At 42.8% G+C, this 25,544-nt stretch overlaps 1 protein-coding gene and 2 long non-coding RNA genes across 5 annotated transcripts in view; 2 read left to right on the top strand and 1 right to left on the bottom strand.

The window, feature by feature from the left end:
• Window positions 1–356: 356 nt before the first annotated feature.
• Window positions 357–25,544, bottom strand: part of LOC144989566 (uncharacterized) — a 368,718-nt gene continuing 343,530 nt past the window's right edge. The window contains exon 2 of the long non-coding RNA XR_013653824.1: window positions 357–4,520. This is a non-coding gene — a long non-coding RNA (uncharacterized LOC144989566). The remainder of the gene's footprint in view (window positions 4,521–25,544) is intronic.
• LOC144989532 (uncharacterized) lies at window positions 8,582–11,171 on the top strand. Its single transcript, XR_013653779.1, has 4 exons — window positions 8,582–9,025; window positions 9,155–9,306; window positions 9,391–9,819; window positions 10,796–11,171. It is a non-coding gene; the product is annotated as an uncharacterized LOC144989532 (long non-coding RNA).
• The window catches only part of LOC144988945 (NACHT, LRR and PYD domains-containing protein 12-like), a 192,959-nt gene continuing 179,071 nt past the window's right edge, over window positions 11,657–25,544 (top strand). The window contains exons 1-7 of one of the 3 annotated variants that reach the window (XM_078940354.1): window positions 11,657–11,826; window positions 15,237–15,367; window positions 15,440–15,550; window positions 17,912–17,990; window positions 18,152–18,359; window positions 22,942–24,730; window positions 24,807–24,980. In XM_078940354.1, the coding sequence (XP_078796480.1) occupies window positions 15,282–15,367; window positions 15,440–15,550; window positions 17,912–17,990; window positions 18,152–18,359; window positions 22,942–24,730; window positions 24,807–24,980 (2,447 nt within the window). In that variant the 5' untranslated portion in view covers window positions 11,657–11,826; window positions 15,237–15,281. The remainder of the gene's footprint in view (window positions 11,827–15,236; window positions 15,368–15,439; window positions 15,551–17,911; window positions 17,991–18,151; window positions 18,360–22,941; window positions 24,731–24,806; window positions 24,981–25,544) is intronic. The other 2 variants (XM_078940351.1, XM_078940346.1) reach the window with 2 other exon arrangements.

Genomic DNA, 25,544 nt, shown 5'->3' with positions numbered 1-25,544 from the left:
AACAGCGAATTGAACGGTGGCAAAATATACACTTTGGACAGCAGTAAATTTTGAAAAATTGGACATTTATAAATTATGCAGGTTTTTCGTCTGTTCGGCCTGTAAAAATTGAACGTTGGCAAATTGGGAGCTTGTGATATTTGGAAAGCAGCAAATTGACTAGGTTTGTGTCTGTTCAACCTGTTAAGAAATCCCTTACAAAAAACAGAGTTATTATAGGAATTAATTTTGCGCGTCTAGGATTTTCGGAAACACCAAGGAGGCTTCGGCCTCTACGAATTATTTTTTTATACGCGGAGAGAAACCAAAGAAGGATTCAAAATAAACATGAGCGCTGAATTTGACAGAAGATGAGGAAAATTGTGCATTTTGTCAGGACAAAAACGACAACATGACTTGACGACTGACTGATGACAATACAGACGTGATCGCTGATGAACGGACTGAATGTATGAGATTTTGGAGACGTGACTGCTTATGAATGAAATGTATGCATGAGATTTTGGAAAGTATGGGATGAAAAACTGTTTGAAAGTAGCGAATTTTGGCTTTATTTTCCATGTTTCTGTGTGAAATGTTTTCTCTATGGACGTGGCCATCTTGTTTCGAATTAGCCAATAACGGGACGTTTTAGTTTCTTTCGAATGCGTCGACAGCTCTGATTGGCTTTGTTTGTACCATGTGGTCGGCGTGACGGCGTCCATGGAGACCGAAATGTTCAACCTGCGCTAAACTTTCACGTAACAAGGCTTAAGAGTTTGCGAACTAATTTGTGGTAAAATAACAACTGACATTGTAGTTATTGAGCGTGGTCATGACCTCGGTTGTAAGACGTCGATAAAAACAAATTTCAGTGGTCTTAGTTCGACGAAAAAGATTTTTAAGTAGAAAGGAGTCTATGAGCAGCGCTTCCGATGGAAGTTTAAGCCACAACAGCAGCTTGACTGCAGCTGCAGCCTGCAGCAACGGTCTCTGTTCTGCCTCTGTCGAACGTAGCCTAACTTTCTCTGGAATTTGCCTAAAGTTGGGCAAATCTTTCTAAAACACAGTAAGGTAATAATATCGGTCTAATATATTTTGTGTAAAATGATTTTGCAATTATTTCGGTTTTCTTATTTTGAATAAATGTCTCTACTTTATTTTGTAATTCCTAATTACCATGATTTAGTTAAGTTTTGCTAAAAAGTAATGCTATTGACACTAATTGTAAGTATTTGTTGGTTTAGATCCGGACTCCCTTAAAAAGAATGTTTGCAATGTTTAATTTAGTTTATATGTTTATATGTTTTGATATTTCTCAGATTACTTAGTGTTGGTGTTAAAGGATTTATTGGTGTTTAAAGATAGTTTGCAGCAGATCCCATGTTTTGATGTAATTATAGTTTGAAGACAGTGTAAGTGGATGTTGTACAGAATGGGGAAAGGACAAAGCAGTGAATTAAAGTAGAAATGAACGGCATTGGAAGTGATAGAGGGTCTGTGGACACAGAAAGGTATGGTAAGGTAAGGAAAGGTGCTGGTTCTAGTAGAACAGAAGAAGGGAGAACATGAATGTTAATGCTAGTGATAAACGATTCATTTCAGTGAAATGGTTTATCTTGTTTATCTGTAAGGTGCCTAATTTGTTGTGTTATGTCTTTTGGTGTGGTTTTGAGAAAACGGTTAAAAGTTATTGTCTGCGTATTGATTGTCTGTGTTTTAACGAACCTGTTGTGGTTTAGAGTGTGAATTGTGTTTTTAGTTAAATAAGGAAAAGCTTAAATTGTGGAATTTTGTTGCTTTTAGCACTTCTCAGAATTCTTTTTGTAGGACAGCAAGTCCTTAATGGTAAGTCAAAACAAATTGTCTTTGTTTCTGGATTAAAAGTGAATGATTAGCTGCCAGTATGCATCTAAAACAATGTATTTTTCAAAGATTTTGCTCCACATCCGTCATATAGTTCAGAGAAAAGTTTAAGGTTTTTTTCCTTTGCTGATTTTCATCATTGATTAACCAACTTTAGCATCCATAGAGTTGGTGATGGTGAAAAGAAAGCATGACAGTAACAAATCTGCTTTAACAACATCTGCAGTAACAACATGTTTTTTCCAAGCAGCACATAGCTTTAATGTTGCAGGAAAGGTGCAGAGCCGTCCTGAGACCTCATAAATCTTTAAACAGAAAACCCCCTCTGCTTCATTGGGTGAGTGACAAAAAGAGCATTTCTCAGTTCTTTGGCTTCACAGGAAGGAGCCTTGTTAGGGGGGTCTGACCCTCAGGTCAGCTCCGCTAATCAAATGAAGCCATGACTGCATGCATGGAGAATGCATCGGAGCGTCTGCGAGGTGATAAGAGTCGATTTAAAATACATCTGATTCATCACTGCAGAGCACATTTGAAGAAAAAGGACAAAGGGAGGAGTTGAACAACTGAAAAACAGTCATTTACACTGCAGGAACAATCCACTCTGGATAATGAAGGTGTTTAAAAAAAAAAAAGCACATAACATGATGAGTTTAAATACCCTCAGGACCTGTAGCAATGTTCAGGTATCGGAGGCCGGGACGGGAGGACGGGTATCCCCTCCTGGAAGGCGTGGGCCACCCAGGGACCCCCCAGCAGCAGCTGGAAATGGCATCTGTGGCGCTCAGGACATATGGCAACGACTGCCCACAACAAGGTACCCAACAGCAGAATGCACAGACCAGGAGCAGAGGACATGAACAGCACCCACAACCGCTCCAAGCTCCTCCACCGTGGCGAGGACCACAGGTGGCAAGTCGGACAATACCACTTGGTGATGTAGGAGCCATGGTCCCTTTCAAGCTCAGAGGTAACTCCATGAATGGACACTGGTGCAATGTGTTCCTCTATAAACTGCCGGTTGCCTCCATCAGCTCTGACAAATGAACATATGACTCCTCAAACCCGGCAAAAGACCATCCAACTGACTTTTGACCAGATGGTGGAACATTCATTTGTGCATTCACCACACACGCCTGTGAATCTGTTGGGACGGAACGTTTTTGTCAAAACAGGAGCCAGCATTTTTTCAGACTGGATGCCATGCCACACCCCACAGCCAACCCCTGCTGCTGACACCTGCTGGATCCAGAGGGCCCTGAAACGCCAGGTGTGTCCATGTATTTCGGGTTTGGATGCCATGAGTCCTGTCCTAGAAGCAATATTTTTCCGCCTCCGATGACCTGAACTGCACATTCTATTATGACAGAGAGGATGATCAACTGTACTGGGAAGCATTTCATCAGGTAGATGGCCATACGTGGTATTTAAACTACACTGACATATAAATTGGTCAAGAGGGTGTATAGTTTATTTTGTATTCACACACTCACATTTGCAATGATACCGGAAGTTAGTCACACCTGTATTGCACATAGAATTAGCACTCCCCTGGTCATGAAGCTCGACAACTCAGACCCATGACTGAGAGGGATGTAAACAAAACAACTGTCTAAACTGTGATTTTCAGGTGTTCACTTCTCTCCCTCAATAAAAATGTACAGGATAACTTTGCATTCAAGAGCTAACTCCGCAGCTCTGGAGCATTTCTGCATTGTCAGTCATCGCAGCAGAGAGAAGACGGATCATGAAGATGCAGAGGTGATGTTAAAAACGCTCTCTGATGCTTCATGGTCAACAGGTTCATTTGATGTTTGTTCATGCTTCACCGCTTCCCCGGTGGAGATTCAGGTAACTGCAGGAGCACAAATGTTTTTAGATCTCAGTGCAGCTGAGTGAAGGATGCAGATGAAGGAAATTCTGATTGGTTTGTGGAACTCTGGTGTAATTGAGCATTCATATTTTTCACGGTTTACTCCTTTGAGACCGGTTTTACAAGCAGATAATAAAACTTATCGCATGGCACATGATTTAAGGGCTGTTAGTGAAGTCACCATTACTCCAGTCCTCCCTGTGCCTGATCCACATAGCATGCTGTCAACTTTAACCCCACAATGTGTGTGGTTTGTGTGTGGTTCACTGCTATTGCTTTAGCAAGTGCCTTCTTTTGCATGCCATTACATGAAATAGCAGACATCTATTCGCATTTCAGTATAAAGGTATCCGTTTGCAGTACACAGCTTGCCACAAGGATTTAAATATTCTCCTGGCATTTTCAATCACTGTTTAAAGTTTCTCCGACAGGATATTATGCTATTAGAGGGTTGTGTTTTTGATGTAAGGTTGATTAGCTCCTGCTAACGGCACCGACTGCTGAAATCTGCCTGCAAGTAATGAAAGATCTTCTTTTGACGTTGTTTGATTTGGGTTTTGAAGTGTCTAACAGGAATTTGCAACGTTGCAGAAGGGAAGTCCCATTTTTAGGTACAACTGTTTCCAGCACAGGTTCTTCAATGTCTACGGAGCATAGAAAGTCTGTTTTGCAGCATAAATGTCCAGAGACAGTAAGAGAAATGATGGTTTTCTTGAGTCTTTGTGGTTATGGAAGACATTTTCTTCTTTGTTTTGTGGAACCTACTACCCCTTGAGGTCAATGCTAAACGACAAGGGTGACAGACCTCACGGCTGCAAGGCAACGACAATAAGTGGTTTCATTTCTTCACCTTGTGATCTTGCTTTTCCCAGGACCGTGGACAGGACGCCTGTTAATCTGAACTGTGCACTGATCTGTTTGTTGTTCTCCTATTTTATGTTCAATTTTTATTCAATTTATATTTTTCCTTTCAATTTATCTGGTTTTGTGTTTGTGCCTTATCTCTGTTTGACTCTGCAATGTTTCTACTCCAAGAGAGGGAGATGGACATTAGGGAGTCTTAAGGAACTTGTTTTATTATCATCGTCAAATTGTTTTATTATTATCATTGTTTACTTGTATTTGTTTAGGAAGAATGTTTAAATGGTAACTCAGATTGACCTTTTTCACTTTGTCTACAGCTTTGTGTGTGTGTGTTCATCTGGTTCACTCATCCTCGGCACGGATGAGGAAGTTTTACGACACTGTTCTGGGTTGATTAGGCAGTGATACGACTGTCTCTGATGAACTCTTCTTTATCTTGAATTTTTTTCTTCCCCACTTCCCCACTTGTGTTCTTGATGACTGCACGAGGTGGAGCAGACCTTTCAGAAGAGAAACACTGGTGGACTTTTTCCTTCACATTTGCTGCTCTCCCCTGCGCAGGCGTAACATGATTCTTGTGTCTTGTGTTTTGTTTTTCTGATATGGTTTTTGGTTATTGTTTTTTATTTTACGGTTACTGACCCTAACACTAATATTTAGATCCACAGCAGATTCATCTTGGGGAGAAGGTACGTATGTGTGGACACCTCCAGCTCAAAATTGGTCTAAAATAATTTCCAACTTCACAGTCACTGAGTTGCTTTTCACCTTCCGTGTCGACACTACCAGACAAATTTTTCCGATCCAATACCACCAACAGGATGCTACTGAATCATATTCGGAAGTTAGTCCGACATCCAGTTGCTCCCGCATGTTTATATGTGCGTGGGCAAATGGGTGAGATCCGTGTTGACAGGTTGGTTTCTGTCCAGACATGGCATGTTAACATTACTACTCCCACTAGCCCCATGTGGAAAGGACCAGGCTCTGACTCTCCGGGAAAGGTAAACATCATAACTGGAATTCCTTCCACAGATGTTTGGTTCCAGATTGTGACAGGCATCAGCGGGGAAGCTAACAACTGGTTGCTGATGGTCGAACAAGCAGAAAATGTAATAGAGGAAGACTGTGTTGTGTGTATGGGCCCCCGTCCTTTGTTGCGTGTGGTTCCCGCAGCAGTTCCAGCAGAATGTGTCACTGACTTAATGACTAACATGATTCCTTTTAGCCCGGACTGTCGGGAACTGGATTGCTTTTATCCTCTGGCCCCCAGTGATAAAAGTAAGCCTGTTTTTGACCGACGTGTGGCCCCTCAGAATTTCTCATGTTTCGTGTTGCGTTATGGAAATGGTAGTCGATTTATAGGTAATGTTACTGACAATTGGTGTAATAACACTGACTCATTTCCAGCCACTCTCACGAGCGGACATTTGGATATGGTGTGGCACAAATCAAATATTTGACAGATTACCCCTGAATGCCGCCGGACGGTGTGCATTGGTCACTTTCATCTTACCCGTTTTTATTCAACCGATGGATTTGACAGGTGTCGCACCCCCGCTGACCCACCAGCCTCCAAGCGTAAAACGGGCTGGATGGGCCAGAATGATCCGACATACATTGACTCTCTTGGTGTCCCTAGAGGCGTTCCAGATGAGTATAAATTAGTGAATCAGGTGGCTTCTGGGTTTGAAAGTATTTTATTATGGATTACCCCTAATAAAAATGTGGACAGAATTAAATACATTCATTACAATGTTCAGAAGTTAGGCAATTACACTGTTGCAGGTTTTGAAGCTGTGCGTGAACAATTGAAGGCTACGTCTCTACTGGCGTTCCAAAACAGAATTGTATTAGATATGTTATCGGCGGAGAAATCTGGTGTTTGTGGTATTTTTGGTGATCAGTGTTGTACTTTTATCCCCAATAATACGCAAGCTGGGGGTAAGTTGTCAGTTGCTATTGAAGGTATACGCACATTAAATAAGAAAATGAAGGACCATTCAGGTGTTGACACATCCATGTGGGATGACTGGATGAAAGTGTTTGGTCCCTGGAAGAATTTGATCTCCTCTATTCTTGTTGCAGTTGCCGTCTTTACAGCTATTCTCACTCTGTGTGGTTGTTGCTGCATTCCCTGCATTAGGTCACTTCTGACACGCCTCATAGAGAAGGCGGTGGGCGACAAGGATTGTGAGCATGGCCATTATGCCATGTTACCTGTCAGTGATCCTTTTCCCCCACCCCAGCTGTCAAATCAGTTTGTGTGATTTTGTTCTGCCTTAACATGTCTCGCTTTCCTCCCCCTTAATTCCAGGTGTTCTTTTCTTTACAGGAAGTGTTATCTTCTTTCCTTTTATAATTGCTATTTGAATTTGAATTAGACTGACTTAGACATTGAATTTGTTTGTTTACCTTATTTACTACTTTATTTCTTGTACTATGTCACTTTTATTTATGGAATTGTGACAAGGGGTTAGGTCGATCTTGTGAGCATGAGCATCCTTAGGGGTGGTTGCCGCAGGAGCACGGAACCGGCGCAAGACTTTTCCTGTCAGACTGACCACTGAATGTTTACTGATGCTCCGACAGGTTTCGCTTGCCCGTTCATGCATGGACGCCTAACTCCTTTGAAATATTTTGTGTTTCAGATTGTGCGGGCTTTAGACCACAGCTGTCAGGTTCGGTTAGGTTTGTAATGTTTTGTTGTTTTTGAGTGTTGTAGTGTTAAATCTTTTAGGTGATCACACTTTGTGTGATCAAGAGAGGGAAATGTAGAAAATGTATGTTTTAATATAAATGTAGAAAATGTATGTTTTAATATCTTATTCTTTATTATGTTACAGCTTTATCCTTAGTGTGAAGTGAACTTATTTTGAACTATCCAGATTTATGGTCGAGTGACATTCCTTTTTGCTTTATGGTTGCAGCATCCTGTGAAGACATAGGATGTTCTTTGTGCAAACTTAGGTGTTTTTCTTAGGTGCCATAAATATGCCATGGGCGATATCTGTACCATCTGGGTTGAAGATTCTTCCCCTGGGAAAGTGCTAAGATTCGTGTTCTCATGTGGAGGTTGAAGCTGACCTTTGCTCTGGATACCGGTAAAAGGAACCTTGAGTTGTCCAGGAATGATTTACTCTGACCAGATGGGGACTCTCTTGATCATCGGACTGTGTGCGCCGGTGAAATGGGCCCCCGAGAGGCGGAGCGGATCCGAAGCTGGCAATCGTCAGCTATTGGCCAGAGGAAGCAGGCGGGCTATCAGCTGACGAATCAGAGCGACCAGGGGTGGAGGACCAGCGACCATGATCTTTCCGGAAGGCGGAGATTCAAACACATCTTAAAAAGACTGTTTTCTAAGTTTTCCATTGTTCTTAGGAAAATCTACGAGTAATTCGCATGTAACTTGTGCGTCAGTAGATCTTTACTTGAGAATCCAGATATATCTGCATTAATGTTTTAAACTGTGCTTTAGAACTATTGTCAGGGAAATAAACTCTGTGTATTTTTAAACCGGTTGAATCCTTGTTTGTTTTACCACTCTCGACTATCGAACACGCATGGATGGAAAGAACCCAAAAACGGACGAATCTCTTTCCTTCATATTTATTCTGCGTTTTAACAAGCCGTGGGATGAATCTCCAACATTTCTTTTGCTTGTCTGGAAAATATTGGAGGAAAATGTTTGAAGTTTGCACGGTAAGTTTGCGATTTCTGTCCTCCAACTCTGAACTCAGTTGAATGCTAAAGCTGTTTTAAGCTAGCTCCGCCATTACTGCAGACGTCTGGGCTACTCGCGGTGGCTGTATAAGTAATTATTAAATGTTAAAAAGGATAACTTGTGCTTTTTGTAATAAAACATAGACACATTGAAGAGTTATTTGCAGTGCAGAGTTTACATGAGCCTCGATATTTTTCCAAACGCGTGAGCGCTAAATAACTGTTGGAAGACATTTTGCTCTTCAGGGTTCATCCCATTCACAGTGTGACGACACCACAGACCATTTACATTATTGCAAACTTCAAAATGTGCAGTTTCACTGTATGTGCATTTTTACGCTGTAAAGGCCTTTTATCTTGTTTAAAACATCATCTTGCAGACGTTTGGCCTGTCATGTCATCTCTTGAAGCTGGTTATGGACATGTGTTTAGGAGGATTTTAGTGAATCATATACATATTTAAAAACCTCTCCAGATCTTACTTTGTGCTGTATCAAATGTGTGTACGTGTTTTTTTTTCTTTCTGATTCAAGGTGATCTAAATTCTTTACATGTGAAAATGAGTGAATCAGAAGCCATGTTCCTCCACACTGCCATTATGGAAGTCCTACCTGGAAGAAGACTTGCAGTCCATTGGAATAAATGGATCTAGGATTCATAGAAGAGGCTGACTCACTGCCAGCTTAGAGACCTGTTCAAGCCCGGAAACGTGGAAATTGAAATGTGAGTCTCAAACATTACAAATGAGTTTTTGTAATGCACGGAAGTGGATATGAATATGAATGGGTAACACACTGACAGTGTCAGTGTAAACTTAATACACTGACACTGTTTGTTTGTTTTTTGTTGCAGACCAAACGCCAGAGAACAGCACATCGTCATCTGTTGAGACCTCACCACCACAATCATCATCACTTCTGTTATTGTCACAGAGAAGTTCATCATCCACATCTTCCAGAAGCCGAGGACCGTTGACTGGGAGGACAGCTTTGAAATTCCATGGAGTAAGTTTTCTGAGGAGTTTGTGCAGAGGGGAAAGAGACCTGGCCCAAGACTAAGGAAGGAAATGGTTTGCACTCTTGTTGCAGAAATGATGAAAGCAAGAAGTTTTTCCAGACTCTAAAGGCTGCAGATGATGGTAGGAGAGCAGAAGCTGCTCAGAAGAGATGAGATGTTAAAGAGACGCTCTTTCTCCTGCTCTGCTACTCTAATGAGGAGGATGCCATGTTCTTGGAGAAGATGCAGACGAGCTGCAGCTGCAGCAGCTGCTGTTGACTCCAACTGTTATTGTATTTCAAATATTAAATGATTCTAAAGGTTTTGTCTTTGTACACTGTACATGAGTGACATGTTTACTTCATCCATTGTTCTGTCTGTGGGACAGTCTTTCTTTTCCCCATGGAGGTTCATGCTGAGTTTGGACCGCTCCATCGTACACAACAACATTGCAGCTCTGTGCCTGATGTTCAGAAGCTACTTCTGCTTTAACCTGCTTCAACCCTGCAGTTTCTGCAAAGGTACATATTTATGAGTGCTGCCATGCGATTGATTTTTGGGTGTGTTAGTTAATCATGACCTGCAGTTAATTATTCTAATTAATCTAACTCAGGGCTGCTCATCCCTGGTCCTTGAGATCTACCACCTGCCTGTTTTCCAGCTCTCCCTGAATTGCTGGCTGCTGATTACCTGGACCAGGTGTGTTCATCCAGTCAGAATGTGGAGACGTCTGGTTTGAGCTGATCAACAGCTAGCAGGGCTTGGAGATCTGGAAACAGTCAGGGTGATGGATCCCAAGGACCAGGAATGAGCAGCCCTGGCTAACCTAAAATTTAGCTGTGAAATCCTTATTTTGGGGTAATTTGATTTAAATAGCAGGATTGTGTCACAGTAAAAGAAATATAAAATACAATTTAAAGGGTGGCTTTATGAAGTTTTCTAGATTTTTTCCAACCTTTACTTTCGTACCACTAAGGGGTAATTCTTCAGTCTCAAACAGAACAAAGAGCTAAGCCAAAGTGCTCTACTTTAAAACACTAATGGAAATATTCTGAACAATCTAAAAAATATTGACCATAAACTTCTTAATCATACCATAATATTTATACGTTGAAATATCTTCTTCCACAGTTTGCAGTCTGACACGATCAGCCCTCATGGGTATTATTTTTCCCTCGTTAAGAGCCAGCCATGCAAAATGTGACGTTTGATCATTTCTTAAATGTTTGATCTGGACTGTATCATGAAAAATGAAATGAAACAGATTTGAACCTTATTTGTTAAGTATTTAATGCCCATAGTATGCTGTATTTCAATTCTTTTAACTGAAACAGATGTCCTCTCAGGCGACGTGTGGCTGCTTTAGGGATGACAGAAACGTAATCTTAAGCTGCTTTTATAAAACTACAGTTTGCTTCTAGCTTGAAGTGTTATCTCTGTTATGTGCTGTCTATTATCAGTTTACTCATGCCAGATTTGAATGTTGTTGTCTTACAGCTGATGTCCTGAGATGTGCCACTCTACCTGGGTGGGAAGAGGCCTAGCTCAAGAAAGTCTTTGTCCACAAATGTAGGGCAGAGCAGGTTCTAAGGCCACTGCTATGATCTACAGTATGTGGACTGGTTTCTCCTCCATCTTTTTTTTTATCTTAATTTGGTTCTCAAATTGGTTCATGGATTTGATAGTCTGCAAGTTTCAGAGAATATTTTTATCAGGTACTGTTACATAATCGTGTTTTTTTGCTTGTACCTCAGCAGTGCTGTCAGTGTGTTTGTTGGTTAAAATCTGGAAGTATTCATGTCCAGCATGTCAGCCACATTGAGTACGACACGGTTCATGTACTTAATGTATTTAATATTTGAAAAAGTGTCTAATACTGATGATGATGGTGCTGCCCAAATAAAGTGTAAAGCATTTCCATTTCTAGTATTGTTGTTGCTGTTACTGTATATCAGTGGTCTCCCATCCTGGTCCTTGAAGGTCACTGTTCTGGATGTTTAGCTGTTTTCCTGCTCCTGGTTGAATTGCCTTCAAGTTCTGCAGGAGGTGGTTCATCAGCTGTTGATTCACATCTGGGGAGCAAAGAAACATCTAAACCTGCAGGATGGCGGCCCGTTTCTAACAATAGATTGCGTTTGCTTCTATTGCACTTTTCTACTTTACTTGAAGGCCCAAAGCGCTTTACAGTCACAGTCACACACACACACATGCGCACACACACACACATGCACACACTGGTGCTGCTTGTTAGTGTTTCCTGTTCCTGTGGTTTTCTTCACATCCTGCTGTCATTTTTATCTGCTGTTTTTCAGATTCCTGACGTGTCTCTACTTGGTTAATAAAGAAAAGCAGTTGAACCATTTCCTGTAAGGCAGAGACTCTCTCAGGTGTCTGATTACAGGGAGGGGCTAACACAGACACACCTACTGCTGTTCAGGTGTTTCTGGATCAGGTTATTCAGAATTTAGGAGTGTTCTCCATGTCAGAGCAGACAGAGCAGAAGGAGACGTGGCTCCAACTTCTTCACAGTGAGTCTTTGTGATTTATTTCCTTTTAAAAACAGTAAAATCATCTAAAATTATACAAAACATAAAAAAATGATCTGCTGCCTTAAGACAAAGTATTTTATAGAAATAAATACTTTAACCTCAACGTTTGAAGAAAATCAACAGGAGAGAAGTGTTTTCAGTGATGAAGATGTGTTCTTGGGGAGACCTGGTTGTCGTGGTTACAGTGGGGTCACCAGAGGTTCCTCAGCGTCTCATCAAAGCTTGAGAGTGCAGAATTGTTGGATCACAGCTCCTCTGGAGAATCACTATTCCCCAAAATGGCTTCATCCTTAGCCCCTCCCACACTAAAGCCAGTTTAGACTCCAAGTCGTCCAGTCGTTTCCACGATGGCGTGTTTAGTTCTCACTAATGTAGTTTGGTTTTACTGAGTCTGACCATGAGAACTGTGACTAACTCCTGCTGTGATGAACTCCTGAGCGGCGTTTCTACTTTTCAAACGATCGTCTCCAGGGTTTATTGAAACTTGAACCACATCCTGATCATTGACTTGCTGCATCTGTGAACGCGCTGAGGAAGAGGAGGGTGGTGTGTTTGTGGTCTGAGCAGACACAGGGAAAAATAGACGTGAACTGCATTTTCTAGACTGGTGCTAAATAAGAGACATATCTGGATGAGATAGATCTTTCTACGCTGGCTTTCTTTTTGATCTCGTCTTTTTCTCTAAGTCTGTGTGTGAAGTTGAGTATTTCCTTCCTCCTCCTTCAGTGAAGTCTTCATCATCTACAGTGTTAGAAACTCTAATAAATTCAGCTTAACTGAAGCGACTGCAGGACAGTAAATTCATGTAGTTTGTGACGTCACCAGCAGGTTTCACGTTCTGAGCCACTGGGGTGATGATGATGATGATGAGCAGCGCTAGCACCGTGGCAGAAATGTGAATGTTTCTGCTGTCAATCAAAGTATTGTTCTCATCCGTCTCTGTGCTTTGAATGACTTATGTCAGTTGGATTGTATTTATTCACATCAGGATTTCATTGGACTGGAAATGGTTGATTTCAAGCAATCAAAGCAGAAATGATACAAAAACAAGACATCATGAATGTGAATCTTTAAAGATACATTAATTAAACACAGAATGATAAAATAGATAAAGAATTACACACATGTTCAAATGTTTCTCTTAAACATCATCATCTGGTGATCAGTTATACTATAACAACACAGATTCAGGACATTAAGGAATAATAATAATGTATCTTCTTCCATTGTGTCCATCATTCATTCATTTTTGGTGATGGTAGCTACTGATGGACCACAGCTGTCCTGGGGCAGAATGACAGAGGCGTGGCTGTCAGTACAGCCCCTCTGACCATCACTGGGACATTCACACACATTATACCATGGTCCGGTTGAATACTGGATTCTGATTGGCTGCTGGGTGTGCATTAAAACCTGATAACCACACGGTGAAAAAAGAAGTTCCAGTCACCTAGCTTAAATGTTTTGTATCACTGCGCCGTCTTCTTTAAAACAACCTTTAGCTTCATCATTTGGACAAAAACCAGCGGAAAGAGGAGAACTTTCTCTCTGATCTGATGCTTTATTCAACCCATCAGGACGATCAGCATATATCACTGAATCTTGACTGCAGCGGTGGTGCGGCGCGACGCGGACTATATGTTACGTTCAGGCTTCTGCGGCGTGCGTTAAAAAGTAATAACCGCACACTTCGCTGGCCATTAACCCTTACTTCACACACCAGTGGAACCACACTGGAGGCAGGGAGGGGGGAGTGCCTTAACCAAGGACACAAGTGCAGCTGGCTGGGGGAATGGGGATCGAACCGCCGACCTTCCAATCACTGGCCGACCTGACTGAGCCTAAGAAATCCATGAGTCTCAGTGAATCAGACGGCAAGCTGACGTCATCATGACATGCAGATCAAGTGACAAAAACAAATGCAAGTTTTTGGTATCAGAGAAAATATGAAAGGATTCAGAATGGGATTTTTTTCAAATTCTATATTTGATGATCATCAGAGATTCAATTTCATTCATTTTAATTTATTTGTATAGTCCAATATTACAACAATGGTCGTCTCAAATATTGTCACACCAGTAATTGTGTAAAAACATGAAATCAGTCAAACTTCAATTGGTAATTTCTAAATTAAACTCTGGAAACGCCGCTGCCCCGAAGCGTACAGCAGGTTAAGAAAATGGATGGATGGATGTTCAGGAGGAGAACTCCTGCTTCCATCCACCATTGGATGGGTTTCCAACCCGCTGTCTCTGAAAAGGTCACATGCTCAAAGCCTAGTCCCTGATTGGTTGACATGACGACCTCAACAGAGATCAGATTTTGTAACTGTGTCTCGCCGCGGCACGTTACTCAAATGGCGCCGCAGGACCTCGGATTGCTTCTGTACCATTGACTTAACATTGAAATCTGCCACCTGTGAACACAGCTGTATGGAAACACAACTTTATGGAAACACAACTGTATGGAAACACAACTTTATGGAAACACAACTACTGTCAGCCATTTTCCTGAGCTGCATGTGAACAAACTCTCTGTTCCTCTGAGTCTGACTGATGATCAGAAGGAGCTGTTTCCAGGAAATAGTCAGGCCCCTCCCTTCAGCTCCATCAGAGTTTCTGCTTCAATAGATGACAGATGAGGGGGGGTCAGGCACATCTGGAAGGAGGAAAGGACTGAACTCTGAGGAACAAACAGCTTTAAAGCAGATGTAGAACTGTCAGAGCTCCAACAGTTGCACATTTTCAGGACACTTAAATCACCTTCAAAAAGTCTCCCTATAAAACACGAGGTCACATGACCTGACCTCCAGTTTTTCAACTGTCACTGAGATCAACAACCTGTCAATCAGCTTGAAGCTCCGCCCCTCTTCTCAGCTGATGTCAGGTTTCTTCTTGGACCTGTTCTCTGTCTTTAGTTCAGGAAACCTCAGATCTGATTCTGTGTCTGGAGGTTCCTCTAAAGCTACGTTCACATTCAGGAATACGGTGAATGTGGTTCTGAAACCCACTTTCAACACGCGTGTTCAGACTGGACTGTAACGACCAGAACATGTAGCTACAGTTGGAAGAGTCTTGATGTGAAACGTTAAAACACAGTGGAGAATCTGCTCCTGGTTTGTCCTTTCTCTGCTCTATTCTAATAAATGGAAGAGGAAGAATTCATGTCTTTCTATCTTTCTTTTCTCCTCATTCTTTGATTTCTGTCTGTTTTTCTTGATGCTTCATGTTTCCTGAAGTGTAGAAACAGGAAGTTTGTTGTTTCTGTGTCAAAGTGACTGAATGGAAATGTTGCTGCTGCAGCTCCATGTCTCCACCTGGTGGAGGGAGAGCAGAAGTGCAGCAGCTGATGGCAGCTTCCTCTGATGATGAGGAGGGTTTCCTCTGCAGGTGAAGGTGTGTGTGAGCTGATGTGGATCCAGTGAATCCAGCAGCATGGATCAGTGGGAGGAGCCACAGGAGGGAGCCCCTCCCTCTAAAAGCAGAGATGGTAACCATGACAACCAGAGCAAAGCTCAGAGGTGAGATGAACATCTCCAACTGTCCATCATCTTCTCCATGTCAGAGCTCACCAGCAACTTCATTCTTCACAGGAACCAACCTGGACCTGGATCTGGACCTGAACCTGAACCTGATCCTGGACCTGGACCTGGACCTGGACCTGGACCTTCTGATGTCAGGGACATCCCTTCAGCAGTGGAACAGTGAGTGTTTGTCAGAGTTAAAGGAGGCTGGATTCTAGTCCAGATGATCAACAGATCCTTACTTCCTGAAGTTCATCCACTGAACTTTGGCTCCATTTGCTGCAGGGAATTTGGTATTTTGTCAAAAGATAAATGTTAAAGACGTTTGAGGAAGATAGGTTCTCTTTCAAATATGGTGTCAGAGATGTTAAACAGTTCTGTTAAAGATTGATCCATTGACTGATTTTTACCCACAATTCCTCACAACAAGAGAAAACTAAAACTCTGACAGTCTTTAAATCTGAACTTCAGATATTAGTCTATAAATGACATGAAGGTCAAAAACTTCCTTTTAGACTTTCACTTCTCTACAGGAGTGACAGACGCATGTCTACAGTCTGACCTGCTCACTCCAGGTGCATCATGGGATTTTCCCAGAATACATACAGGTCTGAACTCACACATGTGAGCCAAACAATGACACACTTGTTACTCATTCATTTTCCCAACGTCTGCTCATCAGCGCCATCTCCTGACTTGATCTTTCCCAGTCAGTTCCTCCAGGGGGGGTAGAGACGGTCACACCTGAGCTCTGGGAGACCTGCAGCCTGCAGATGGGTGGGGTTACCTGATCACACAGCACTTTGGCAGAAATCAGAAATATGATTTAGTGGATCGACTCTTGATTTTCCTAAAAGGAGAGAAATTGTGGCTTAAAAACCCCGAACAATAATTTAAATGAAATAAATCCTCCATCTTTCATATTCTAACTACTCAGTGTTTTATCAGGATGTTTGGATGAACACAGAGCTGAAATCCTGGAGTTGGTAAATGATTTTAGATCAGTGAATGAGGCTGATTTCCCACGGCACACGGGTTGAAAAACACTGATCTAGTGCATCCCCTCTTTGGGTGGGGCTGGGTGGTCAAACTTCTTTGTCCCACAAATAAATCTGGCTGCTGCGTTTTGGAGCAGCTGCAGTCTGGATATTGAAGCTCTGGGGATCCCAGCTTTAAAGGGCTGTAATAATTTAATAATAATTTAGTCAAATGTTTTTCTCCCGTTTAGTGAACGCTTATTGACATGAAACCAGGTTTTCAGTTTGTCATGGTTACCTTAGTTTCTGTAAGTCGTCCCCATCACAAAAAACATTTGTGTCATCAGCAAACAGAACTAATTGTAGGAGATTTGACGACATAAATAGATCATTTACATATTAAATAAATCATTTAGGTCCCAATATTGACCTCTGTGGGACACCACTGTCCAAACGTTGGGAACAACAGTAACTACCTATCTTTAGAAATGTCTTTCTGTTGCTCAAAGAGGCAGATAGAAGCTTAGTCCAAGATAAAAAAGAGCTGCTAAACAAAAATATATTCCCACTCATTCCAGTCCTGCCTTTTCTGCTTCCATAGAAAGGAGACACTGATTCACTGACTCTGGGGACACATGAAATGTTAAATAGTTGACCTTCTTCTTCCTCTTTCGGCTTTTGTTGACCAATACTGAAAAAAGAGCGTCTATTCTTAACAAAACCAGATCGGCTGCTGGAAATAAAGCTAGGCAGGACCTCTTCCAGCCGACTGGCTAATAGTTTAGCCAATGTTTTATAATCACTATTCAAAAGTGAGATTGGCAATACCATTCACATTCTGAGAGATTTAAAGTAAAGTAAAGTGATACAGGCTCGATTTAAACTGCTAGGAAGACATAAAAAGCTGCAGAGAATCATTCAGCAGGTCATCCAAGCCAGGAGATAGAGAGGATTTAAAGCTTTAATTGGTTCTAAGATCTCATGCTGCTGTATTGGTGCATCCAAGACTAAAACTTCATCAGGACCCAAGATGGTCATTGATAAATCTGTAAAGAATTCACAAAGAAGGTCAGCAGGGGCTGATGTGAACATCTCCAACCTACTTCTGGTGGACCACCTGAACAATGCAGCTGTAAAAGATGCTGAGTTTGGACACCAACTGGTTCATCAGGTGAAGCCTTTGGGCTTTGGCTCAAAGACAATAAAGACACATTATTGACTCTCTATAGACATGGACAGAGTGTTGATGTGATCCATTGGTTTAATGTTCTAGATCTGAATATTTCATTGTAAAATTAGAATCATATGACCCTATTTGAGTTCATTTTTAAGATTATTTTAAATATAAACTGGTAAATATCAATTAAAAATAGGAAGCCGTTACTATAGGTACGTTTATTGCTAATGTGCAGACTGAGCTGTTGGTTCTCAGCAGAAATGTTTTTCCACCACAGACACTCATCTGCTTCACTGTTCACATCCACGTCTGACCTCAATGACCTTCACCTTGTGTTAGCCTCTGTGCACTGACAGAATGGATCTGATTGTTGGTGGTTCTCCACAGACTGGACCAGCAGAGCTCAGAGACTCCCAGTGGTCCGTCTGTCCAGCAGCATCAAACACAGCTGGACTCCATCTTTCTGGTCTGTACATGAACAACAACTACTTTCCCATCATTCTGTCCACAGTCGTCTCCATGCTGCACTTTGGACACCAGTGGACTGTCAGTGTGTCCAACATGGAGCTGATGTTTGGCTCCATGACTTCACTCTGATTGGCTCATTCATCTGGAATTCTGTTGCAGCTGCTGGAGGACAACATTGTCACTTTTGTCAAGAAGGAGCTGAAGAAGATCCAGAAGCTTCTGAGTCACAGGGAGGAAGAGGAGGAGCTGGAGGATGAAGATGAAGAGCAGAGGAGCAGCAGAGAGTCAGTGATGAAGATCACAGTGAACTTCCTGAGGAGAATGAAGCAGGAGGAGCTGGCTGATGGACTGCAGAGCAGTAAGAGGAGTAAGAGAAGATTTAATAATAATAATAACGGTGACAGTAAAACAAACAGCAGTAATGTGTTCAGGACTATAGGCACTCATAAAAAATAGGCTAAGGATGTCAAGTTATGGGGGAATAGGCAAGTTGGAAAAGTTGAGTTTTTAGAGAGAGAGCCAATGTTTCTGAGGTCAGGAGGTAGAGGTTTCCAGTGCTGGGGGGCAGAGCAGCTGAAAGCTCTGCCCCCCCATAGTGACGAGGCGATCAGTGGGGACATCCAGATGAAGGGAGGAGGAGGATCTGAGGGTACGGGTGGGTGTGGCCACATGAACAAGATCTGATAGATGTGAGGGGGCAAGGTGGATGGATTTAAAAGTCAGAAGTATTTTGTATGTAATCCGGTGTGTGATTGGTAGCCAATGGAGCTGAAGGGGGAAACAGGCAGACCATGTGATGCTATTGATGTGTGAAGTGAAGGAGAGGGTGCTGTCCAGGATGACACCCAGACTCTGAACCTGAGGGGAGGGGGACAAGGGGAATGGAAAAGTTCTGGATGCTGTTTATAACGGATTTAGTGCCGATCAGGAGAAGTTCAGTTTTATCATTGTTTAGTTTTAGGAAATTAGCAGTAAACCAGGACTTAACTTCAAGACGGCAGTCAAGGCAAGGCAAGTTTATTTGTATGGCACAAATTGTACAGAAAGTAATTCAAAGTGCTTCACATAATTATTATACAATTGACTTTAAAAGATAGAAAGGAAAAAACATGAACAGAGGTGTTAAGAGGTGAGTCTGGATTTAAACTTAACACTTCAGAGCCCGGTATCACAGCCTCAGGGAGACGGTCCCAGCTTTTAGCTGGATAAGACTGAAACGCTGATTGCCCTTGTTTTGTCCTGACTCTGGGCCCCCGCAGGAGGCCGGCCCCTGAGGTCCTCAGAGTCCCCGATGGTTCATATGGTGCTAACATGTCAGAGATGTACTTCGGTGCAAGGCCATGGAGAGACTTGGAAACAAGTCGTTTCTTTGAGCTATAGGATACCAGTGCAGAGACCTGATGTGATCATACTTCCTGGTTCTGGTCAGGACTCGAGCAGCAGCATTCTGGATGTACTGAAGCTGTTTTACAGCTCGTTTGGAGAGGCCGGTGAGCAGGCTGTTACAGTAGTCTAACCTACTGGAGACAAATGCATGAATAAGTATCTCCAGGTCTGGCTTTGACACTATGTTTTTGATTTTGGCAATGTTTTTCAGGTGGTAAAATGCCGCTGATGTTACTGACTTGATATGGCTGTTAAAGTTCAGGTCAGAGTCCATGATTAACCCTAGATTTCTGACTTGATTTGAGGGTTTAAGAGACAGAGAATGAAGGTAGCTGCTGAGACTTTCTCTTTGCTTCTGTGGACCAAAGACAATGACTTCAGTCTTGTCTTGTCTGGTTGAACAAAAGGGGTCCCAGGATCGATCCCTGGGGCACACCACAATTCAAGGCCATGCAGTCTGAGACACAACCACAGCGTTGAGCTCTTTTACATTTCTGTCATTGATATCCATGTGAACGTTAAAATCATCTGTAATGACTAAACCCTTGAAGTTTGTGCACACAACTGAGGGCATTTCACTGAAATCATCAATGAACCTTTGGCTGTGATCAGGAGGTTTGTACATAACTATGTAGAGTAAGGAAATAGTCTGTTTTAACTCTATTTTAAAGGACACATACTCAAATGATGAAAATGCACCCAATGATAATCTGTGGGTTAAAATATTATCTCTAAACAGCAGAAACGCTTTCACCCTTTTTATTTTCTCGTATTTCAAATTCAGATTTGTATTTGGGGGGAGTTGATTCAACTAGAACTATGTTTCCTGTGTTTTTGTCAAGCCAGGTTTCAGTTAATAACATAAAATCAAGATTATAAAAAGAGGTAAAATTATTGATAAAAAATGATTTGTTACATAAAGATCTGACATTGAGTGTAGCAAGTTTGAGATTAGTTTCAGTGGGACTGGTCACAGTCTTTTTTCAGGGGATGTGTACTTGATTCTTTGATTGGGCAGTCTAACTCCCCTTTTGCTTAGCATTGGTGTCACAACAGGTGTAGCATCAGTAGAAAGCTGTCCATCACAGGGCCCCAGTTTGATGTAACCTTCACCGTGACGTGAGTCCTGGGACACTGGGGGCTCATTTCATCCTAGCCCAGGGAGATAGCACCTCTAGATGCACGCATGAGAGGTCAAGTAGAGGGTAATTGGTAATTTGGCTGATGGGCCAGGAAGGGCAGGAGCTGGACGGGATTTGAGTAAACAATGGGGAGGATGTGGCAGGTGTGTGTGTGTGTGTGGGGGGGGGGGTGAAAGGCGGGACGTGTTGGAGAGACTTTGGGAGAAGGACAAGGAGGAGGTGCAGTCGGTGAGGGAAGTGGGAGGAAGAGAGGAATTTGGCTTGGTGGAGATGTAGAGCTGAGTGTCGTCAGCATAACAATGGAAGTGAATCTTGTATTTACGGAAATTTGACCAAGAGGGAGAAGGTAAATGATAAATAACAGGGGTGCCAGGACGGAGCCTTGGGGCACACCTGTATTGAAAGGAGCTGTGTGGGAAGTGAAAGCTTTTACTTGAATAAATTGGGTGCGACCAATGAGGTAAGAGTGGAACCAGTTGAGAGGTATGTTTGTGACACCTGTGGTGGACAGTCTGTCTAGGAGGATGGTGTGAGAGATGGTATCGAAGGCTGAGCTCAAATTGAGTAGGAGGAGGATGGACAGTAGGCCGGAGTCAGCAGCGAAGAGGAGGTCATTGGAGATTTTGAGGAGAGCCGTTTCTGTACGTTGAAGGGGACGGAAGCCAGACTGGCATTGTAAAATAAAGGTTATTCTGAGAGAGATTCATTCAAAGTTGTTCTGCAACGTTTTTTTTCAAGGATTTTGGAGATGAATGGAAAAGTATAGATGGTGATAGAGACATTTTTGAATTCCAGTGGTGAGTGAGGACTGAATGACGTTGGTGATGAAGAGTAGCTTTGACCAGAACTGTAGGAAGTGGATCAAGTTGACTGGTAGAGAATTTCAAATTTTGAATTAGCTCATCGATTTCATTCACTGATGGTTGAGTACATGTTAAGAATAAGTGAAGAGGGTCCAACAGGAATGAGGGAGCTGGATTGGAGCCTGGTGGTTCCTGGTGGATCTTCCCTATTTTTGAAGTAAAGGAAGCTAGGGTGTCACAGAAGTCAGAGGTGTAGAGGTGAGGTGGTAGTAGGTTCACAGGTTGTGCAATTTTAGAAAAGAGGGCCTTCACTTGAGTTTATTAAAGCAGAGTAGTATGCTGACTTGGCTTTAGAAAAAGAGTCTTTGTAGAGGGAAAGGTGGCTGATGTACATGTCCTTGTGAATAGAAAGACCAGTTTTTTTGTACAGTCTTTCCGGTCCACGTCCTTTAGCTTTAGGTGTCTGAGGGTGGGGGTGAACGGGGGAGCAGTGAGAGTAAAGAAGGACATTCTGGTTTTGAGTGGATCATGGATATCCAGGATGCTGCAGTGGTTGTTGTTATAAAGTGAAACAAGTGCATCAGGAGTATGAAGATTGTTAATACTGGTCAGGTTATTGATTTGAGAGGAGAGTTGATCCAGGTTTATATTGTTGATTTTATGGTAGGTAATGCTGTGTAGAGGGATTAATCCAGCAGATGAAATATTTACAGTGAATGTTACTAGAGAGTGGTCTGAAAGCGGAAGAGGATCTGCTTTGCAGGCATCTGGAAGAAACCCTGAGCAGCAGACAAGGTCAAAGATATGTTCCTTCGTGTGGAAAGTGTGATGTGTTGATGAAAACCAAAACTGTCCAAGCAGGATATAAAATCTTTGCTAATTAAAATATTGGTTCTGTCCATGTGGATATTAAAAACACTCATAAGTATTATAACTGTTGAGAGTGAGGAGAGGTGTGTCAAAAAGTCAGAAAATTTAGAGATAAACTCCTTATTAGGTTCAGATGGGTGATAAATGGTGGCAATAATAGTTGGAACACGAGCAGTCACAGGCGCTATAAAAAAAACCCTCAGTGGAGTAGATTTATTGAGTGGAGTAAAATCAGTTGTTGCTATGTTTCAGTCAAAAACATGAAATCCAACTCATGATTACTGAAGAGATCTTGGAAAAGGTCCCCCTAGGTTGTGAGGGAGTGAATGTTGACGGTCACACAGGGGATGTTGTTAGCTGTGTTTTTAGTCGAGTGAGCTAGGCAGGCTAGGATGCTGTGGTCAGCATGGCGACCGGAGTTATTTGGTAGAAAGTGAGCAGAGGACCAGAGAGATTTGATTGGGTTGGTGTTGTCATAACGGAAGTTCTGACTCAATGGCCCAGGTGGAGGGTTCAGTAGCTTAACAAGTTCTGTGTTGGAGTGTTGGAGCAGTGCTGTCGAAAATAGCTGGACAAGCGACAGGATAGTCCAGGCGAGTATAATCCACACAAGATCAGTCCACATTGTTGGTAGTGGAGGGAGTTTTGGTACTGTCCAGGGAGCAGCCACACATGGAACCACAGGGATTCAAACCCTCATCATTCAGGCCTGCAGAGAGTTGATTTACTGTTTGTTGTTTTCATTCAGGATCTGCTGCTGCAGTTTGTCGACATGAAGTCCAATCTGGTCTGAAGAAGAAGTTCCAGTGTGTGTTTGAGGGGATGGCTAAAGCAGGAAGCCCAACCCTTCTGAATGAGATCTACACAGAGCTCTTCATCACAGAGGGAGGAAGAGGAGAGCTGAATGAAGAACATGAGGTCAGACAGATTGAAGCAGCATCCAGGAAAGCAGACAGAGCAGAAACAAGCATCAGACAAGAAGAGCTCTTCCAACTCCCAGCTGGAAGACCAGAACCAATCAGAACCCTGATGACTAAGGGAGTGGCTGGCATCGGGAAAACAGTCTTAACACAGAAGTTCACTCTGGACTGGGCTGAAGGCAAAGCCCACCAGAACCTCCACTTCACATTTCCATTCACTTTCAGAGAGCTGAATGTGCTGAAAGAGGAGAAGTTCAGCTTGGTGGAACTTGTTCATCACTTCTTCCCTGAAACCAAACAAGCAGGAATCTGCAGCTTTGAAGACTTCCAGGTCCTCTTCATCTTTGATGGTCTGGATGAGAGTCGACTTCCTCTGGACTTCCACAAGACTCGGATCCTGAAGGACCCTAGAAAGTCCACCTCAGTGGCTGATCTGCTGACAAACCTCATCAGGGGGAACCTGCTTCCCTCTGCTCTCCTCTGGATAACCACACGACCTGCAGCAGCCAATCAGATCCCTGCTGAGTGTGTTGACATGGTGACAGAGGTCAGAGGGTTCAATGATCCTCAGAAGGAGGAGTACTTCAGGAAGAGGTTCAGAGATGAAGAGCAGGCCAGCAGGATCATCTCCCACATCCAGAGTTCCAGAAGCCTCCACATCATGTGCCACATCCCAGTCTTCTGCTGGATCACTGCTACAGTTCTGGAGGATCTGCTGAAGAGCAGAGAGGGAGGAGAGCTGCCCAAGAGCCTGACTGAGATGTACATCCACTTCCTGGTGGTTCAGGCCAAAGTCAAGAAGGTCAAGTATGATGGAGGAGCTGAGACAGATCCTCACTGGAGTCCAGAGAGCAGGAAGATGATGGAGTCTCTGGGAAAACTGGCTTTTGAGCAGCTGCAGAAAGGAAACCTGATCTTCTATGAATCCGACCTGACAGAGTGTGGCATCGATATCAGAGCAGCCTCAGTGTACTCAGGAGTGTTCACACAGGTCTTTAGAGAGGAGAGAGGCCTGTACCAGGACAAGGTCTTCTGCTTCATCCATCTGAGTGTTCAGGAGTTTCTGGCTGCTCTTCATGTCCACCTGACCTTCATCACCTCCAAACTCAACCTCATGGAGGAGAAAAAATCACAGATCTCTCAGCCTGAACAGAGCAGTCCAGTCCAGTTCTACCAGAGTGCTGTGGAGAAGGCCTTACAGAGTCCAAACGGACACCTGGACTTGTTCCTCCGCTTCCTCCTGGGTCTTTCACTGCAGACCAATCAGAGTCTCCTACGAGGTCTGCTGACTCAGACAGGAAGTAGCTCACAGACCAATCAGGAAACAGTCCAGTTCATCAAGGAGAAGATCAGTGAGGATCTGTCTGCAGAGAGAAGCATCAACCTGTTCCACTGTCTGAATGAACTGAATGATGCTTCTCTAGTGGAGGAGATCCAACAGTTCCTGAGGTCAGGACGTCTCTACACACATAAACTGTCTCCTGCTCAGTTGTCCGCTCTGGTCTTCATCTTACTGTCATCAGAAGATTTGGAAGAGTTTGACCTGCAGAAATACTCTGCTTCAGAGAAGAATCTTCCAAGGCTGCTGCCAGTGATTGAAGTCTCCAAAAAAGCTCTGTAAGAACTCTCAGGAAAATCACCTTCAGGAAACATGAAAGATTCAATAACTGCTGTCTGTCTTTGTTTTCTTCAGACTGAGAGACTGTAATCTGTCAGAGAGAAGCTGTGCAGCTCTGTCCTCAGTTCTCAGCTCTCAGTCCTCCAGACTCAGACTTCTGGACCTGAGTAACAACAATCTGCAGGATTCAGGAGTGAAGCTGCTGTCTGTTGGACTGGAGAGTCCAGACTGTAAACTGGAGACTCTCAGGTCAGGTTTCATTCAGATGTGGATTCTTTACAACACGTTCTGTCTGGTTTTCTATTTTTTAGGAGAAAAACAGGAAACAGCAGAGGACTGTTGTATAGAAGTAAAAGAAAACCACATTCTGCTTGAGTTAAAAGTCCTGTTTTTTCCTTATCTAATGGTTACAAATGTTTTCCTAAACTAACTGTTTTCCTAGACTAAACAGCAGAACCTCAGTCCATCCAGGTGTTCACACCTGGGAGAAGTTCATGTTCTCTGTGTTCTTTGAAGGAAAACATGAATCAATCCCAGAACTGCAGATTTCAATGGACAAACAGTTGCAGCAGATTTCTGACCCACAGAGCAGCAGCTCCTTATGAAGAGATACGAGGAGGTCAAACTGCAGCAGACTGACAGGTCTTTACCACAGACCTGGTTCTGGTGACCATTCAGAACCGAGCCTGGATCAGAACCAGGTCTTTCATTTCACATAGTCTTTAGGTTAGCTCCTAGCTTAGGTGCTTAAACAGACACTAAATTTTTGCTGGGTTAGAGTGACGAACCTCTGCATGTAATTTAAGTTCAAGG

The sequence above is a fragment of the Oryzias latipes genome, chromosome 2, assembly GCF_053564925.1.
Source record: "Oryzias latipes strain Hd-rR chromosome 2, Olatipes_Hd-rR_3.1".
Lineage (NCBI taxonomy): Eukaryota > Metazoa > Chordata > Actinopteri > Beloniformes > Adrianichthyidae > Oryzias > Oryzias latipes.
The sequence above is the reverse complement of the archived record's forward strand: the minus strand, read 5'-3'. Positions and strand labels throughout refer to the sequence as shown.